The sequence below is a fragment of the Equus quagga genome, chromosome 10 (genome assembly GCF_021613505.1).
Source record: "Equus quagga isolate Etosha38 chromosome 10, UCLA_HA_Equagga_1.0, whole genome shotgun sequence".
NCBI lineage: Eukaryota > Metazoa > Chordata > Mammalia > Perissodactyla > Equidae > Equus > Equus quagga.
Genome location: NC_060276.1, coordinates 49,871,828 through 49,891,964, shown reverse-complemented (window position 1 = coordinate 49,891,964; position 20,137 = coordinate 49,871,828). Strand labels below are relative to the sequence as shown.

The following is a 20,137-nucleotide window of genomic DNA, read 5'->3' as shown; positions in this document are numbered from 1 at the left end:
CATCTCTTTTTTGCCTACATTTTTTCCAGTCATATTTCAGAAAGCTAAGCTCTTTCTTTTCTTAATAATTATAGTTATTATTTTTCCAACTTTACTTATTTGGATTACTCTCTATTCTTCTGTTTACTCTTTGTTTCAGGTTCTTAGCTGATTGATGTAGATTGTAGATTAATTCAGGTCAAAATATTTTCTTATCATATCACTCGAGATTCCCAGAAGTATCTCTTGAGGAATTAGAAATGTCATTATTATATGAAGAGCTTTAATATAATCATAATGCATATTCTTCAGGTTCTTACCAAAAAAACAGATTTACCAATACCTTAGCCTAGCACTTTTTTTAACTATAGAAATCATCTTGACTCAGTTCATTACTGGCTTATTGATATCAACCTAGGAATTGCAGATATATATGTTTAGCAAACAATACTAATGAGTGTTTTTAAAATAGTTAATTAGTAAGAGTTTTTTGTGCTAAAAACGGATTTTATTGAATAGCTTAAATAGTGTACCTTCATGGATTGTTTTTAATTCTTTAGCATTGAATTTATACTTACTAAACCAAGTTCTCATAGTAGCAATGATGGCGCTTATTTGGCCATGTTTATGTTGCCAAATAACAATATAAATAGCATCTTTGAAACACTCAGCAGCCTCACAGGACAGTTTTCTTTTGGACAAGAAATCTAGTAAGACTTTGTTTCTACATGGTATGTGAATCTTGATTGGAGTTGAAACATAGATTTCGTAAATTTTTAACATTCCTTCACCAAATACTTAAGGTTGGGAAGAAGTGCCTTTTTGTGTCTTATGATATAAATCTTGAGGTAAATCATAATTTCCATAAGGAAATAGGACTGTTCCCTCTTTCTGTCCCACTCTTGAACTTAATGTCCTGATATTAGGAGGCAAAAGGTGCATAGTTCTTTAATTTGTGAATTGTAATTGATTTTTAGAAAAGAAAGCTGATTCATAATCGCTTCAGCCACCAGTTCTCTGACAAATCTTTTGCCACATATCTTGTGTTCACCTTGGAAAACATAGAAGATAAAACTATAAGTCCATAATTCCATTCTCTATTTACATAATTGGTGTCATCATTTTGATGTCTGAATGATAAGAAGTTAGAGTAGACACAGATGATACAATTATAATTCATTTATAGTTAAGGATAAACTTGTTTAACATTCAAAAATTATCAATCCAAATTTTAATATATAACAAAGAGAGACTTTTTCATTTGACATAATCATTAGGGAGAGTTCCTGAAAGCAAAATTACAGACTGATGGTAGTGATAAAGACATTATTTTGTGTGTGTGTTCTAGAAAAAATTTAATTCATCTTAAACATAGATTGTGGGGGCCTATGGATAATATTAGTACTACAGATGTATAGCAGATCTTCCTTACGATGGCATCTAGTTTATATACATTAGAGTCCGTTTATAATTTTATTTTAATGGCAACAAGAATGATGCCAATAACCTAAACTATCCTCATTGTATGGTAGTCTTCATTGCAGGGAGTAGTTAAATCTTTGGGAGTCTAACCTAATTTATACTGTATTTCTATGAATAATAAGGACATTATAATTTTTGATAAATTGCATTCACACTTAGTATTTTGAGCATAAATTTGGCCAGCTTATTGCTGTATTTTTCTTTCTGATTTCAAATATTACTTTTATCTTTCAAATTGCACATTACTATAACGTGTAATAAATTATTATATATTTCTCCATTAAAGAGACCTACGCATGGAAATGTTTTCAAGTGAAAGACACGCTTTTAAAAGTGTGCCATAAATACACGAATTATTTTTACTGTCACATCTCTTAGAAGAAATTAAAAATAATAAATTTTTATATAAAAACCACCCTGCGTTAAGATGCTGAATAATCAATTGATCTCACTCTTGAGCTCTTTCAATTCCTAGTGGAAAAAAGTGCTTTATAGCAAAAGTTTCCCACAACCCCTACCCCTGCTCTAACAATGTATAAAATCTTTGAACATGTATAATTGTTATTTCTGAATTATAAGTTTAGAATAGTTTTTAATGCTTTCATTGTCACCTTTAAATAATTAGAAACCATTTAAGAGATCAGGCTGGATGCCACTTATATAGTTTATTCTTAGGAATTTATGGTCACAGCAATGACAAAAATTACTTTGAAAATGAGGACTAAGTGAAGTTTATAGTAGTGTGTGTGTGTACATGTACATATGTGTGTCTTTATTTGGGTCAAGTTCTTGAAAAGTAATAGGGAGCCATTAGTTTGAAATATAAGTGTCTACTTTGAGGAGTAATTTTCAGCCATTCTGAGAGAGGTGAAAGCAAGAAATAATCTAATGAATAAGCAAACATAAATTATTCTTTTAAGGTGTTAAACATAATTTACTGGTATTTTCTGATAAGGCTTGGTATTTAAAATATGAAAGTTCAAACAATCTGGTGTTAATTAATCTGATGACTGCGTAACTCTTCTACTGAATATTTGAGGCTCATTATTATGACACATAGCGTAATTGGCTTTCAGTAGGAATACTAAGATATGAAAATACATACTGAATTACAGTTCTGTGTAGTTACTGTTTTGCTCTTTTGTGTGCTTTTTTATTCTTAAATTTAACAAGCTTAAGTTATGTAAAAATGAGAAAATGTCTTCTTCCTCAAATAAAATTGACAAGCTAGGGTTAAATATAAATTACCTGAGAAATAAATATTATATTTTATTTTTCTCCAGTAATGTCTGTGACAGATACAATCTCTTCCAAGTGCCCTAGGGCAGGCCAGCTCATAGAGATATATGATCACTGGGTCTTGCTATCTAGATTTGGATGCTTGTCAGGATCAGAGCTCTTCACAGAAACATTAAGAAAAAGCTTTTGCAATGTGAACATTTCAGCATGTGCAGATAATCTGCGTGAAAAGCATTGTTCTTCTATGGCTGACCTCTTTGCACAGAGTGATAGCTTTATCCTTTTTCACATCATTATGTTTGCTGGGGGAAAATCCTGCTGTGCTCCATCATAATAACATGTAATCTTCTTGCTCAGTTTAGCTGAGATTTAAGGAGACTCTGTTCATAGAAGCCGTTCTTTAAAGCCTGATCTATAATTTTGCAGAATCACCCTAGCAGAAGAGCAAGAGGCTTTATAAGAGAGATACAACCATTAAAACTCTTAAACGAAGATTAGTTTCAAGTTTTACAATCCGGTACCAAACCATCTGGCAAATCTCATGGCAGGTTTTGTTAAACCTCTGAGCTTTTAAGTGTTAATTCATCCCCCTGCTATAACATTCCCCCTTCCTTAAACACACACTCGAACACTCATCTCGTTGATGATTAAGATAAAAGATCTAATTAAGTCCTCCAAGCTTGTTGATTTTTCCACCTGGTGATTTGTTACCTTTGAAGACAATTTCAAAATAGCTGTTTGCTTTTGGCAGAACCCTTGGAATCCTTATGGATAAATGAATATATTCCTCCCAAATTACTCCTCTCTTTTCACCACATTTGCCTTAGGTCTAACTACATCCAGAAGGAGGATCAGCATATTCTTGTGATGCCAAACCACTTCAGAGGGACTCAGACCGTCCTGGAAAATACTAGACAAACCTATGGAATAACCCAACACTATTTTTCTTGACCTCATCATTTTTGCTTTGATGATGGCACTTATCCTAGAAAAAGATATATGGTCTTAAAATAAATTTTAGTTTATATTAAACTGGTGTTAAATCATTTCCACACCATTCCATCTACCACTATAAAATTTGTGTTTTGCTTTTAGAAATCCATGTCTCGACATCAATTAGCAAGTAAAAACCAAAACGAACAAAGCAAAAAACATACAAACAATAAAGGACGATTAATCAGAGAATGAAAGGTGTTCTAGATTTTTGATGTCCTATCTGTGCCAGAATGCTAATAAACATAGGTTTGCATGTCCCTTTAATTCTGACAAATGTGCCCCCATTACCTTGTGAACAGGAAACATTAATAAATTGTCCATTTTCTGGCCTGGTCTCATCTCCAAAAAACATAGTATAAATTCAGTTTGTCAGTTTACATGGGAACACTTTACTCTGTATAACTTATTAGGAAAGCTTAAGTTTGTCATATTTCTTCAAGCATGCAATCTATACAGTAGTTTTAGGAAACAGAATATATTAAGGATACTTGAAAATTTTAAATGAATAGCAAATATCAAACTCCGTGCTTAAATTCATTCAATCCAACTCCTCTCCTTCTTGCCTCTATCCAAAAAAATTTCATTGATTTTTAAGCAAATTTAGATGCATTCTATAATATCTTAATTAGTCAATTCATTTTAAAACTTAAAATAGTCAATTTAGGTTTGTGTATTTTTATTTATCTCTACGTATTCATAAATATGATTAATATTGATTCTCAAATTTTGAAGATTTCAAGAAGTCTCTAGTTCTATAAACCAACTTTTTCTTTGAATGCCAACTAAATTCACAAATAGTTTATTTTTGTTTGGCTATGAGAAATTTATCTATAACCAAAATACTTTTCTCCTAATTAGTGGTTATGTAATAATTGGAAAAAGTAAAGAATAATTAATGTCTGCCTTTCCTGTTTCCTCTTCCCTCAACCATCACATTACTGTGCTATTTATTGTAGCAGCTGGTGATTTTTATTTTTCAGATATACAAAAGCCTTTTGTTAGTAATTGGAATTTCTAGTTTCAAAAATGTTGAGGTGAAAGGAGAGCGAGAGGGAGACAGAGATAGAGGGAACCATGTGGTGGACGGCTCTAGATGGCTTCCACGTCATGTTATTGGGGAAGATACGTCCATAATAGTTCAAGTGAAGAGGATAATTATAAAGCGCCAGGCACTTTACTATAGTAACTCGGTGTAATACAATGATCCTGAGAGGCTCATTGTATTACACTCATTTCACAGATGATGAAACTGAGAGTCGTTTTTAACTTGACAGAGTTCATAAAACTAGTAAGATGTAGAACTGGATGCAGATTGCAAAGTCCCTGCCTTTTCCACTGTTATACCATATTGCTGAGTAGATTTTAATCTCTTTTAAACATCTATCTTTTCCTCCTTAGATATTGTCTACCACCTCTGCTAATTGTGAGACAGAAAAGCATGGCAGGAGGACCTTAAGAAACATTAAGGAGAGTAGGAATTATCTAAGGGTTTGTCCTATTTCAGGAAATTTCTGGAGTGTATTCACTCCAATTGAAAAATGTGCCCTGTAATTTACTATACAAATTAAAAGTTGATATTCTGCCAAGGATTTTAACATGAAATCCTTCAATTAAATATATCATAGGCAAAAATAAGCATCAATTACATTTCATATTTGTAAATTTTGCCATAGTTTTGATGGATATTATTTCTATAATAAAGATCTTGATTTCTTAGAAGGAAGTAAACGAGAACGAGGAAAAGTTTTTATAAATGTAATCACTAGAAACATCACCCACATACTTATATGTCTTTAGGCATATATCATTGTGTTGGATATTGCAGAGGACTCCAAGAAATGTCTCATATGATGGTTGAGAAGACTTTTTTCCCCTAATCTGTCACTATGTCCACTATATGGCACTGAAGTAACAATAATCTATCAGTTAAACTCACTTATAGTCTTTGGCAAGTAAAATAAAGTGATGACTCTGCTAATTTAGAATGTCACATTTCTGCAAAATCTGAGATTCCTAGTGTGTGTATGATTACTGAGAAAACGGAAGCATACATACATTTTTAGTGGAAAACCTGTTACATTTGAGAAAGAAATGTAATTGCTAAATACAGTGAAGCTCCTCTGGACTCTCCTTTTGCTAGATTTGAAACAATAATGTAATGTTGAGACTGCAGTCAGAAATATCATGATCTTATTCTATGATTTTCTTACCATTAGGTTTGAATGGCAATAAAATTTCCAGGTGGGAGAATAAAGGATGCATCCCACATTTCTCCTTAAAGCTATCACAGAATCAGTCTACGTTTACCTCACCCACTAGTTTGGGGATTAGTTAGGTTAAAGAATGCAGTTAATATAAGTCACTAAAGCTCAGAGTCTGTGTGACACTGTCAGGAAAACATTTGAGAAGCATAGTTAGAAGTACTCCCAGACTCAAAGGGTTCAATCAAATTACGTTACTTCACAAGCCTTTTTCAGCAAGGTAGTGATATTTTGGGAAGTGAATTTTATTCTTTTATGTAAGCTGTTACAGTTTCTTATTATTTTCCTGAAAAACTAAATCCTTTGTAAGCTGAAAATATTTTCCCATTTGTCACAAAATCTATATCACTGTATATATTTTGAGCTATAATTCACATTTCTGAGAATGGAAATTTGGCTGAAAATTTCCTTACTTCTTACCTCAGACAGAAAATTGGGGGAGATTTAATAGAGTTTTGGGCATTTACTCTGAATCAATGCTCCATATGAGCCAGCTCTTTCCCATATCCATAAATAAAATCATTCAAGCAGACTATGACCAATTCTTTAAGCGATGAAATTTCAAAATTCTGAAACGTGAAATTATATAAAAGAGCATCTTTCTTTCGTGTACATCTATTTTGTTAGACCAACCGGACGTCACTGGTGAAATAATGTATTAGTGCTTAAAGGTTTATATACATTTTTAAACAACGTCAAATTCCCTTCCAATGTCTAAACTATGAACTAGTAATATCCGATTCGGGGATAAGAAGAAGATCCAGTGTTTATCCATCCTTCTCTTGGAAGTATTATTTTTTTCTTTTTACCAGTAAGGCCAGTGACACTTCTCTAAACTCTTTAAGATCAATGGTAAGACGCACTTCTCACTTTTCACTATTGAGCACTGTCTTAATATGAACTGCATTAAAATGAGGCTTAAATCTGTAAAGACTGTGATTATAGCACTTTGCTTTTTTCTTGACGGCTTGACATCTGACTCCGTAAAAGGGAAGATACAGTTTGGTTCAGTATGCGGTGCATGTAAGGAAACAGAAATGCAGATCTGCAGTTTATTTCTCAGGTGTCGCTGATGAACCACACTTCATTTTCTTAAAAAAGTCAAGCATAAATGTATTTGAAGACTAATATTTCTTAGAATTGCCATTTCTCTCACTTGCATTATAGTTAATCCTCAGCAGTTTTGTATATTACAGCAATTTCATTAGATGATTTCTTAGTTATTAGTCTTATAACTATAGGGTTTGGTGGACGAGGGGGTGTAATGGGAAAACGTTGTGGGGGATGGGAGTGTTATTTTACCCTTAAGTTGTAATTTTTTCTACAAAACAAAATTCAATAAACTTTTACTACTATTTGAATATTGAAACATATTATACAATAGAGATGTTTAGTTGCCAAATTTAAATGAACAAGATACATCCACATACTTTAAACGTTTAAGCACCTAAAATACCATCTCTGCTTAATTCAATAGACATTTAAATGCAGCTTTATGCATTTGACAGAGGGCAGCTCAGACAGATGTAAAGCTGCTCACAGTTGACAGAAAATTTTTAAATCAGATGCTTAAAACGTGCATGGGAAATGCAACTCTAATAAGGCTTGATATAAAAATAAAGTTAAATCTGAGAGCTGAAAACAAATCGACTTGGAAACTCTTGTAGCACACACTTTGCTCAAATACATTTGTTCCACCATTCAGCTGCATCCCCAGGGCGTTCCAGTTATGCTGAGCACATCCTGGGTTTCCCTGCCTTGGACCATATTGCTTTCTCTGCCAAAAAAACTTCTCTTCACTCTGTGCATCTAAAGTCTACCGGACTATTTATTTCATAGGCTTGCCCATTAATCACAATTGTTACTCTTTCTTTCCCTTTCCCCTAGATCAAGGGTCAGTAAACTTTTCCTGTAAAGGCCCAGAGTAGGAATTTATATAATAAAAGAGAAAACAAACTCCCACAAAATTTCAAGAGATGATATTCAAGTCATCAACTATAGCAATAATAAGTTCAATTTTTTTTTTAAAGATTTTATTTTTTCCTTTTTCTCCCCAAAGACCCCCGGTACATAGTTGTACATTCTTAGTTGTGGGTCCTTCCAGTTGTGGCATGTGGGACGCCGCCTCAGTGTGGCTCAACGAGTAGTACCATGTCTGCACCCAGGATTCGAACTGACGAAACACTGGGCCGCCTGCAGCGGAGCGCGCGAACCTAACCACTTGGCCACAGGGCCGGCCCCAATAAGTTCAATTTTTTATGCAATACAGACCTACTAATGAAATGAATGCACTGTGTATCTGATCTCTGAAAATGTCTTTTCACACAAATAAATACTTTCAAATACTGATATCAAGCCACAAGCATATAGTTTTATCTCAACATATCCATCTCTTTGAAGGCATGTAAGGAATTCTATTAGATTCTTTCCTTCATAATTTCCATTTAGCATGCCATTATACTGAAGATTAACCCTTTCTAATCGAAGGTCATGCCAAAGCTCCTCACTTGCATATTTGCTGCAATCCATTGCAAATTTGTGTGGAGGTGGAGATTATGCTTCTTGTTTTGACTTCTAAAGCTCAGGAATGTATAATGTAACTTGACATTACTTGTGATTCAAACACTTTTGGTTGTCATCAAGATGACTTTACTGCAGTATAAGTTTTGCATCTAAGCACTGTTTTACCTTGTTGAATTATTTTAGGTTGAGTTAAGAGACTTTATCGAATCTGCAGCAAAAACTAATTTCCAAAGTGATTCAGTGTCCAATAATAGTGGTCAAGAGTGCTTCTCATTGAGCAAAACTTCAATCTTGGCTCTGAGCTCAAAAAATCTCAATAAAACTTTGCCACTGCTAAGCCATCCAGCTGCTTGTATGGTAGGGCCAGTCAGGATATTCAGTTTCTATTTTTGACGGAAATGACAATAATTCATTAACAATAATGAATGAGGTTCACTGTTAACATTACCGGTTCAATAACACATGATAGACTCAAATATTTTCCACAAAGTAACTGCTGATACAATAAATAACCGTAGGCTTTTTGAAAATATTCTTGCCTGTTTCTCCTACACAGACTATTCATTCAGAGAGGCTAATTCTTCAGTCAGTTCAGACTTGGCATTGCTTCCTCAAGTAGATAATAACAACTAAGCATTGTTGGTAACATCTATTAACTCATGAAGAAGACAAGGAAAACCACTGGAAATTGTGTCCTTGTTTTCTTAAATTCTCTATTGATGTTGCTCTCAATGTTCTCAACTTTATGAGTAACTGTACTTGCTGAAAGACTAATAGTCTGAAATTTATTTTCTTTAGACACTTTTCTTATGGTTATTGCAAGCAAACACAATTTAATTGACTCACCACCAGTAAGCGGTTTTCTCTACTTGGCTAACAAATGAGACTTACTTCAGTCACAGTTTCATCTTTATTTCTTAATTATTTTTGTGAAGAAATTCTACTGTGAGGAGACATTCCATTTTAATTTTCTGACTGGTTTCCCTGTCAGTTGAATACTGTGACGAGTGCTTAGCCTGACCATATCAATGTGTACCGCATTCTTTTTGTCACAGCCATAGTGTCATTGTACAATAAACGTGATTTGCTAATTAATTTGACAACGAAATAATTCTTGCTTAACTGGGCCTTAAAAGTGTGATGGTCCAAATCTGATCGTCACTTCTTTTCTTGGTTTGACATTATGAGAATGTACTAGAAGTAAAAATAAATAAAATAAACTCTTACGGCAAAATAATAAGGGTGAGGCACTTGAAACTGTAGGGGAGGAAAAATAATTTTCCCTCTACTCTTCCATGTTCTTGGCTGAAACCCCCCTGTAATAAAAAAGATATTAACAAGAGAAGAACAAACAGACCTTTAGTAACATGTGTAACTCCTGTATACATGGGAGATACCTGGGAAAACTGAGTAATTCTCCGAAATGGCCCAAGCCATCACCTTAAATACAAGCATAACTCAGATACTGCGGCTTCAGTTCCAGGCCCTCACAATAAAGTAAATATCACGATAAAGAGAGTCACATGAAATTTTTGTGTCCCAGTGCGTATAAAAGTTATGTTCACAGTATCCTGTAGTGTATCAAGTGTGCAATAGCATTATGTCCAACAAACATTGTACACACATTAATTAAAAAATACTTTGTGGATAAAAAATCCTAACCATCATCTGAGCCTGCAGTGAGTTGTAATGTTTTTGCTGGTGGAGGGTTTTGCCTCGATGTTGATGGCTGCTGACTGACCAAGGTGACGGTTGCTGAAGGTGGGATGGCTGTGTCAACTTCTTAAATTAAGAAAATGATGACGTTTGCCACATCGATTGACTCTTCCTTTCACAAACGATTTCTCTATAGGACGCAATGCTGTTTGATAGCATTTTACGCACGGTAGAATTTCTTTCAAAATTGGAGTCAGTTCTCTAAAACCCTGCTGCTGCTTTGTTAACTAAGTTCATGTAATATTCTAAATCCTTTGTTGCCATTTCAACAATTTTCACAGCATCTTCACCAGTAGATTCCATCTCAAGAAACCCTTTTCTTTTCTCATCCATAAGAAGCAACTCCTCATTCATTAAAGTTTTGTCACGAGATTGCAGCAATTCCGTCACGTCTTCAGGCTCCACTTCTTTTTTTTTTTTTTTTTAAGATTTTATTTTTTTCCTTTTTCTCCCCAAAGCCCCCCGGTACATAGTTGTATATTCTTCGTTGTGGGTCCTTCTAGTTGTGGCATGTGAGACGCTGCCTCAGTGTGGTTTGTTGAGCAGTGCCATGTCCGCGCCCAGGATTCGAACCAACGAAACACTGGGCCGCCTGCAGCGGAGCGCGCGAACTTAACCACTTGGCCACAGGGCCAGCCCCCGGCTCCACTTCTAGTACTAGTTCTCTTGCTATGTCCACCACATCTACAGTTACTTCCTCCACTGAAGTCTTCAGTCTCTCAAAATCATTCATGAGAATTGGAATCAACTTCTTTCAAACTGCTGTTAATGTTGCTATTTTGACGTATTTCTGTGAATCATGAATGTTCTTAATGACATCTAGAATGGGGAATCCCTTTCAGAAGGTCTTCAACTTACTTTGCCCAGATCTATATAGAGGAATCACTATTTAGGGCACCTACAGCCTTATGAAATGCATTTGTTAAATAAGAAAGCTTGAAGTTGAAATTACTCCTTGATCCGTGGGCTGCAGAATGGATGTTGTGTTAGCAGGCATGAAAACAACATCAATCTCATTGTACGTCTCCATCAGAGCTCTTGGGTGACGAGGTGCATTGTCAATGAGCAGTCATATTTGGAAAGGAATCTCTTTCTGAGCAGTAGCTATCAATAGTAGGCTTAAAATATTCAGTAAACCATCTTGTAAACAGATATACTGTCATTCAGGCTTTGTTGTTCATTTAGAGAGCACAAGCAGAGTAGATTTAGCATAATTCTTAAGGGACCTAGGATTTTCAGAATGGTCAATGAGTGTTGGTTTCAACTGAAAGTCACCAGCTGCATTAGCCCCTAACAAGAGAGTCAGCCTGCCCTTTGAAGCTTTGAAGCCAGGCATTGACTTCTCCTCTCTAGGTGTGAAAGTCCTAGATGGTATCTTCTTACAATATAAGGCTCTTTTGTCTACATTGCAAATCTGTTGTTTAGTGTAACCACCTTCATTAATTGTCTTAGCTAGATCTTCTGGATAACTTGCTGCAGCTTCTACATCAGCACTTGTTGCTTCAGCTTACACTTTTATGTTATGGAGATGGCTTCTTTCCTTAAATCTCATGAACCAACCTCTGCTAGACTCAAGCTTTTCTTCTGCAGCTTCCTCATCTCTCTCAGCCTTCATAGAATTGAAGAGGGTTAGGGCCTTGCTCTGGGTTAAGTTTTGGCTTAAGGGAATGTTGTGGCTGTTTTGATCTTCTATCCAGACCACTAAAACTTTCTCCATATCGGAAATAAGGCTGCTTAGCTTTCTTATCATTCATGTGTTCACTGGAGCAGCTTGTTTGTTTTCCTTCAAGAACATTTTCTTTGCATTCACAACTTGGCTAACTGGCACAAGAGACCTTGCTGTCTGCTTATTTTGTCTTTTGACATGCCTTCCTCACTGAGCTTAATCATTTCTATCTTTTGATTTAAAATGAGAGATGTGCAACTCTTTCTTTCACTTGAACGCTTAGAGGTCATTGTAAGGTTATTAATTGGCCTAATTTCAAAATTGTTGTGTCTCAGGGAATAGGGACGCCCTAGGAGCAGAAGAGATACTGAACTGCTGGTTGGTGGAACAGTCAGAACACACATTACATTTATTGATTAAGTTCGCCTTCTTATATGGGCACAGTTTGTGGTCCCCAAAACAATCACAGTAGCATCATCGAAGATCAATGATTACAGATCACCATAAGAAATATAATAATGAAAGTGTTTGGAATATTACAAGAATTGCCAAAATGTGACATGGAGACATGAAGTGAGGAAATGCTGTTGGAAAAATGGCACCAATAGTCTTGCTGCACCGAGGGTTACCAGAAACCTGCAATTTGAAAAAACGCAGTATCTGTGACGTGCAATAAAGTGAAGCACAGTAAAACAAGATATGCCTGTACCATTTCCAGCTAAAGACAAAAGAAAATGTTGGGGGTGGGAGAGCCAGTTATAGAAGGTTACCAGGAAGAACACAGTAAACAAGGGTAAGGCTGTTATGCAGATTTAGGTGTGTTGCCTTCTCCATCGATAAGAGTTTCTAGAGATTTAGTCATCCTCTTCTTATTGGTACAGAGAGGGAGCCATCCTTACAAATGGAGTTTTCCCTTATAAATGTCAATGTCTCTTACAAAAGGGTAACTTCTACTCAGTTTTCAGAGCTTTTCCTATGTTTGCTGTTTCTTAAAAATTATCAGCATAAAATAATCCTTATACAGGGAGACATATTTTTTGATGGGATGTTCTCCTCCCTTCCCAAACCCTGTCAAGTAATAGTGGCAACACTGCAAATTGTAGTAAATCAAACAGTAGTTCAAAGTCCTGAGAGTGTAATATAAGGTCTCTCTCACTACTACTCAGCTCTGCTATTAGAGCATGAAAGCTTCCAACAGTCGCTGAGTTGGGTTTTCTCAGTTTCCTTGAAAAATCTTTCCTTTCCATTGATCAAATGATAACATTTTACCTATTCTTTTACCCCATACTAAAATCACATGTACAGAAAATGTGTGTAGTATACATTCAATATTTTTAAAACAGAGAACGTACCCTCTCTATGTCCTGAGGAAAGTTTAATTGATAAGGACGCCATCTTTTCAAGACCTTGGTAATTATTCTGGGCTGGGAGATTAGTATCTGTGTATTGGTTCACAAATTTCTTGGCATTTATAACGTCTATTAAATATCTTTGTATAACAGATAGCAAGTTTGTGATGTGGTGGCAGACACAGGATAGACTTTAATTTCAAACAAGGATGAATTTACAAATACAAGCTGTCGAAGCCACAGAGTTGTAAAAGCATTGGACTGAAATTCTCTCCAGCTCAAATTTAACCCACTTAAATATTTTAAATTGTCCTCCACAATTCCATTCATAAGCTTAATGGAACTCCTAAATTTAATACTGGAGTGTAAGCTCCATGAGAAAAGGAATTTATTTTCTGTTTTTTTATTCCCACTACCTAGAGCTGCACCTGCCACATTGTGAGCCCTCAATAACTATTATATCTAGAAGAGATATTTACCCAGGCATTACCTTATTTACCTGTGTTTGATGCATGTATGCAATGCACCATGTTTTTCACTTTTAACAAACCCCTAAAAAATACTTCTATTTTTTTTTCCCTTCTAAAGCCAGTGAAGGAGGTTGTACGTTCTCGCACCCCTATGAAAGAGGCAACAACTGTGGAGATCTGGACTCATCCCCAACCACAGGTATGAAGGGAAACACTTGATATTTCCTCTCTATTCCTTTTAACTGATTTTTATGAATGGGTAAGAAATATTCTTAAGTTGTGTTTCTCAATGTGTGTTCCATAAAGGATTTTAGGTGGTTTTATGCCAGACTCTAGTGTGAAAATGTGGCAGCAAATCCATATTTCTTCCTAGTGTGGTTTGATATTAATAGTGGAGTTGTTACCAAGCAAGGGCTTACCACCCAATGTGCATAACGAGCCAATTTATTAGAGTTTCAGTCTTTGGGAAAAGAAAAGCAGCTTTATTTGTGAGATCAATCTGCAAGGAGACAGGAGAGATGTGCTCTCCGGTCTGTCTCCCTGATTCAAGATCTGGTGTGTAATTTAAGAGGTTAAGAGAATAGGCTGGCACGGGGAAGCTCCGGCAGCCTGGGTTTGGATTGGTGGGCTTTAAGCATTTGTGGTAAGGTTCTATACATTTGTGGTAAGGTTTTAAACATTTATGGTAAAGTTTTAAACCTTTATAGTAAGATTTTAGACGTTTGTGCTAAGGTGGGGAATGGGTTTTAACACCAGATCTTCCTAGACAGCGGACCCCTCACCTCTGATGAGAATCCAACTTTCAAGTTCCAGTCACGTTCTGGTCCTTTGGTTCCATGGGGAGGAGAATCTTTGGTTCTGCTGTCGTTTCGGGTCAAGATTTCCTCTTCTGCACATGCTCTATCTATATGCCTTTGCAAATTTTCTGAAAAACAATTCTTAGTCACTCTGTTGATAAGAGGTGGGGTCAATTCAAATTTGTCCTGGTGGGCCTCTGGTTACAGAGTTAGTTTATTTGTTGGATCAGGTACAAGCACTCCTCAAAAAGTATCTTCTAAGTGGTTGTCTATTCCACTGATGTTTAAGTCTAATTCCGAGATCATGGACTGAAAAAAATTGAGAATTGCTGTTTTATAATATGACTTAAATTTGAGGTTTAGCATAATATAGGGTATTTTGGTTTTATGCTAATTAGGTAAATTTTAGTAAAACCTCACTAATACAAATCAGTTCAAGGGGAAACTAGTTTGACTTAAATAAATTAAGTTATAGGGTATTTCTATTTATTTTATTTTTTTAAAAGATTGGCACCTGAGCTAACAACTGTTGTCAATCTTCTTTTTTTTTTCCTGCTTCCTCTCCCTCAATCCCCCCAATACATAGTTGTATATGTTTAGTTGTGGGTCCTTCTAGTTGTGGCATGTGGGACGCCACCTCAAAGTAGCCTGATGAGCAGTGCCATGTTCGCAGCCAGGATCCGAACCAGTGAAACCCGGGGCCGCAGAAGGCAGACCATGCAAACTTAACCACTCAGCCACGGGGCCGGCCCTCTGGGTATTTTTCAAGAATCCACTTTCACTCCTTTTAATCAGAACAGCTCAAAATGTGACTAACAAATCCAATCAAATTTGTTTTCTTAGTACAGGCCTTAAGGGAACTTTAAAAATGGAGTGAGGAGACGGATGTCTAAACATTTGTATGTTATTTGTTATTCTGTGGCTGGTTGACTTACTCTTGTTAATAAAGTAAACGTCCTGAATCTGACCTCTTGGGTACCAAATTGATAACCATAAATTATCCTCTACCCAGTTATTTTCAAATGTCTTTTATTTGTTACAAAGCATATAAATTTAGAAAATGTAGATACATAAATACACATCTACAGTGTTAGAAAGACAACCCAAGTGGAATGAAAGGAAAATCACATTTGTTTATTATTTCATGTGTGCTTCTGAAATTCACAAGTCATATGTTCTGTAATAATAACTTCTACAATATTTTACAGAGTTAATTTATGCTCTTTGGGAAGAGTTACAGAATTAATACATGCAGGGAAGAAATGATTAATTAAATAAAGGTACATTGCAACCCAGGAGCTGTCTAAATTGTTACAAGTTTTAAATTGCTAAATTCTCAACTAGTGAAGTTTTACCAAATTTCAGACTTTCAAGGCGTGCATGTCTGATTTGGTCTCAAGAAAATTGGTGAGGATGTGGGATACAAGGTGACATAATCTATATCTTATCCTTGATTAAGAAGCTATTGCAGAGTTCAGAATAGCAGTTTTGAGGAAAAGTACACAATTTTAAAACATATACTTTAAGGTCCAAAAATTTGAACTAACAGTGTGAGATAAAGTATGACTGGCATAAATAATTAGAAGACAGATGGAATTAGACATTGTTATGTAATGCTCTCCCTCTATGAATAAGAAGATACTCTATCAGCAATATTTCTATCTAGCCAGTTACTTCTGATTGTGTTCTACTAAATGGAGTGCCATATAACTAATTCTACTAGTTTCTTGCCAATTACTGTTCTTTTGTTTATTTATGAACTTAAAATCTTGTTAGAGACAACAATTGTTTCTTACATAATGAACACTTTTTGCTCAAGGCTCTTTTATTAGGTAAGTCTTTTAAGTATCTGACAGTCTTGATTGTCCTTACTGCCTGAGACTTCAACTGAAATGTAAGATACGTTGTACAGTGGTGGATTGCACTATATAGTATTACTATGCGTATGGTACAGATAGGGACTTTTCAATCTTGTTTTTCAGAAACATTGTGCTTGCCTATGAACAGTTTAGAGAAAATAGTTGCTTTGTGAATATGCTTTTATGGTTCCTTATGAAATATCTCATATTTAGCAAGATATTCAGTAGTCATTTGTTGTATTTAAAAAGCAACAATCTGAAAATAGAAATTATGGAAACTAGAATGCAATCTGAAAATTACATTATTTCTATTCTTTCATTGAAATCTTTAAACTTTTTTATAATGTTCCCCTGAACCATTCAGATACCAATTAATTAAAATTCATGATATAGATAGTGACTTTAAAGGGTTTTTTTTAATTTAATTTAATTTTTATTGAGGTAATATTGGTTTATAACATTATATAAATTGTAGGTGTACATCATTATATTTCAACTTCTGTATAGACTACATTGCATTTACCACCAAAAGTCTAGTTGCCATCTGTCACGGTACACATGTGCCCCTTTACCCCTTTCACACTCCCCCACTTTCTTCCTGGTAACCGCCAATTTGTTCTCTACATCCATGTGTTCGTTTGTTTGTCTTTCACATTTGAGCGAAATCATATGGTATTTTTCTTTCTGCATCTGATTTGTTTCACTTAGCATAATACCCTCAAATTCCATCCGTGTTGTCACAAATGGCAAGATTTCATCTTATTTTATGGCTGAGTAGTATTTCATTGTATATATATTCCACATGTTCTTTGTCTATTCATCCGCTGATGGGCACTTAGGTTGTTTTCAAGTCTGGGCTGTTGTGAATAATGCTGCAATAAACATAGGGGTGCATGTATCTTTTCAAATTAGTGTTTTCATGTTCATTGGATAAATACCCAGAAGTGGAATAACTGGATTATATGGTAGTTCTTTTTTAATTTTTTGAGGAAATTCCATACTGTTTTCTATAGTGGCTGCACAAATTTACATTCCCACCAGCATTGTACGTTGGTTCCCTTTTTTCCACATCCTTTCCAACACTAGTTATTTCTTGGCTTTTTTAATAATAGCTGTTAAAATGGGCATGAGGTGATGTCTCATCACGTTTTTGATTTGCATTTCCCTAATAACGGGTGATGTTGAACATCTTTCTACGTGCTTGTTGCCCAGCTGTACATCTTCTTTGGAAAATATCTACTCATATCCTCTTCCCATTTTTTAATTGGTTTGATTGATTTTTTTTGTTGTTGAGTTGTACAAGTTCTTTATATATTTTGGATGTTAACCCTTTATCAGATATATGCTTTGCAAATATATTCTCCCAATCAATAGGTTGTCTTTTCATTTTATTAATGGTTTTCTTTGCTGTGTGGAAGCTTTTTAGTTTAACGTAGTACCTTTATTTATTTTTTCTTTTGTTTCACTTGCCTGAGAAGACATATCCAAAAAGTTATTGCCAACCAATGTCAAAGAGAGTACTGCCTATGTTTTCCTCTAGGAGTTTTATGGTTTCAGGTCTTACATTCATGTCTTTCATTTGTTTTGAGTTAGTTTTTCTGTATGGTGTAAGATAATAGTCTACTTTCATTCTTTTGCATGTGGTTGTCCAGTTTTCCCAACACCGTTTATTGAAGAGACTTTCATTTCTCCACTCTATGTTCCTGATACTTTGTCAAAAATTATCTGCCAGTAAACGTGTAGGTTTATTTTTGGGCTCTCAATTCTCTTCCATTTATCTGTGTGTCTGTTTTTCTGCCAGTACCATGTTATTTTGATTACCATACTTTGAAATCAGGGAGTGTGATACCTCCAGCTTTGTTCTTTTTTCTCAGGATTCCTTCGGTTATTTGGGGTCTTTTGTTGCTCCATATAAATTGTAGGATTCTTTGTTCTATTTCCATGAAAAATGTCATTGGGATTTTGATAGAGATTGCACTGAATCTGTAGAATGCTTTAGGTAGTGTGGACATTTTAACAATATTAATTCTTCCGATCCATGAACACAGAATATCTTTCCATTTCTCTGTCTCCTTCAGTTTCTTTCAGCTTTCAGTGTACAGGTCTTTCAACTCCTTGGCTAAATTATAAATATTTTATTCTTTTGTTGTTGTTATAAATAGGATTGTACTTGAATTCTCTTTCTACTCTTTTGTTGGTAGTGTATAGAAGTGCAAGTGATTCTTATATGGTGATTTTGTACCCTGCAATTTTACTGTATTCGTTTGTTATTTCTAATTTTTTGATGGATTTTTAAGGATTTTCTATATATGAAATCATGTCATCCACAAATAATGACCATTGTACTTCTTTCTTTCCAACTTAAATACTTTTTATTCTTTTTCTTTCCTAATTGCTCTGGCTAGGAATTCCAATACTATGATGAGTAAGAGTGGTAAGAGTGGACATCCTTGTGTTGTTCCTATTTTCAGAGAGATAGCTTTCAGTTTTTCATCATTGAGTATCATGTTAGCTGTCGATTTGTCTTATATGGCCTTTATTATGTTGAAGTACTTTCCTTCTATACTCATTTTTTGCAGGGTTTTATCATAAAAGGATGCTGAATCTTGTCAAATGCTCCCTCTGCATCTATTGAGATAATCACATGTTTTTCTTCTCCATTTTGTTAATATGGTGAATCACATTGATTGATGTGTGGATGTTGAGCCATTCTTGCACATCTGGAATAAATTTTGAGGGTTTATTTTCAAAAAACAGACAAATGCTACAAAGGTGTCCCATAAAGCAGAATGGTTCTTAACTGTAAAAGCCAACTACTCAACTAATTAAAGTAACTTATGAACCATGAAATTATAGGTCAACTTATTCTTTGAGTGAAGAAAATCAAAATGGAAGTGTCCATTTTCTTATAAGTATTGTCCTTATAGGTCCATTTCCTTTAGTATTTTTGTTAGACTCTTTAGAAAATATTTATGTACACAACTGTAGTACACACCTTGAAGTTCCAAGTTTTTTAAATTAACGTGATTTTTAAGTAATGTTGGGAAATAAATCAAATCACCCAGTGCAGTTTTCAATGTGCAGGGCCAATGGGGTCATAAACATTTGTTGTAGCTAACATCCTAGCATTTGTACAGTACTTAGGGGCAACAGAGAGCTCCTCAAAAATGATCATTCACCAGCTCAACACATGCTGTATACATATGCCAGTTGGAGTGGATTTCTTATTTTTTGTAATGCAGCATTTTATAATGACTTGATCTTTACCCCTTGCATAATAAATCCCCCCCACCTTCCCTTCCCATGATTCTTAGTAATTACAATCCTCAGTGAGCTAGCAATTTTAAAACTAAATAATGTTCTATCAGAAAATGAAACAAAATAAAACTGATATATTTTTAGGGGGGTCTTTTCATGGTTTTCTTGTGACTTTCAATAGCAACTGCCTTGCTTATGAAAAAATGTTTCTACTAAGATGACAGTCTGTTTATGAATATAGACATTAACTTGGCCAGCACTATACTTCATTAAATACAGACATATTGTGATTGTTTTCATTGAGAAAGAGTAGCTCGGAACAGTAATATTGGTCAACTGCTGTAGAATACATCAGGGTGGGGAATGGACCTGTTACTTGACGTCAGTTCCCCAAATCTTGATGCCCAGAGCTAGTGACTCATATGTCTCCCACAAAGAACATAATTGACCTCTGGCACAGAAAAGAAATAAAACAATGCAAACACTGTAAAGGGATTCAAGAGAAATAATGAAAGCAGAACAAATTTTACTTTGGAATGATG

The 20,137-nt window shown here is 35.0% G+C and overlaps 1 protein-coding gene across 1 annotated transcript in view; it reads left to right on the top strand.

The window, feature by feature from the left end:
* The window catches only part of PCDH11X (protocadherin 11 X-linked), a 620,512-nt gene that overhangs the window by 243,453 nt on the left and 356,922 nt on the right, over positions 1-20,137 (top strand). The window contains exon 3 of the mRNA XM_046673849.1: positions 13,800-13,880. Coding sequence (XP_046529805.1) covers positions 13,800-13,880 — 81 coding nt within the window. The remainder of the gene's footprint in view (positions 1-13,799; positions 13,881-20,137) is intronic.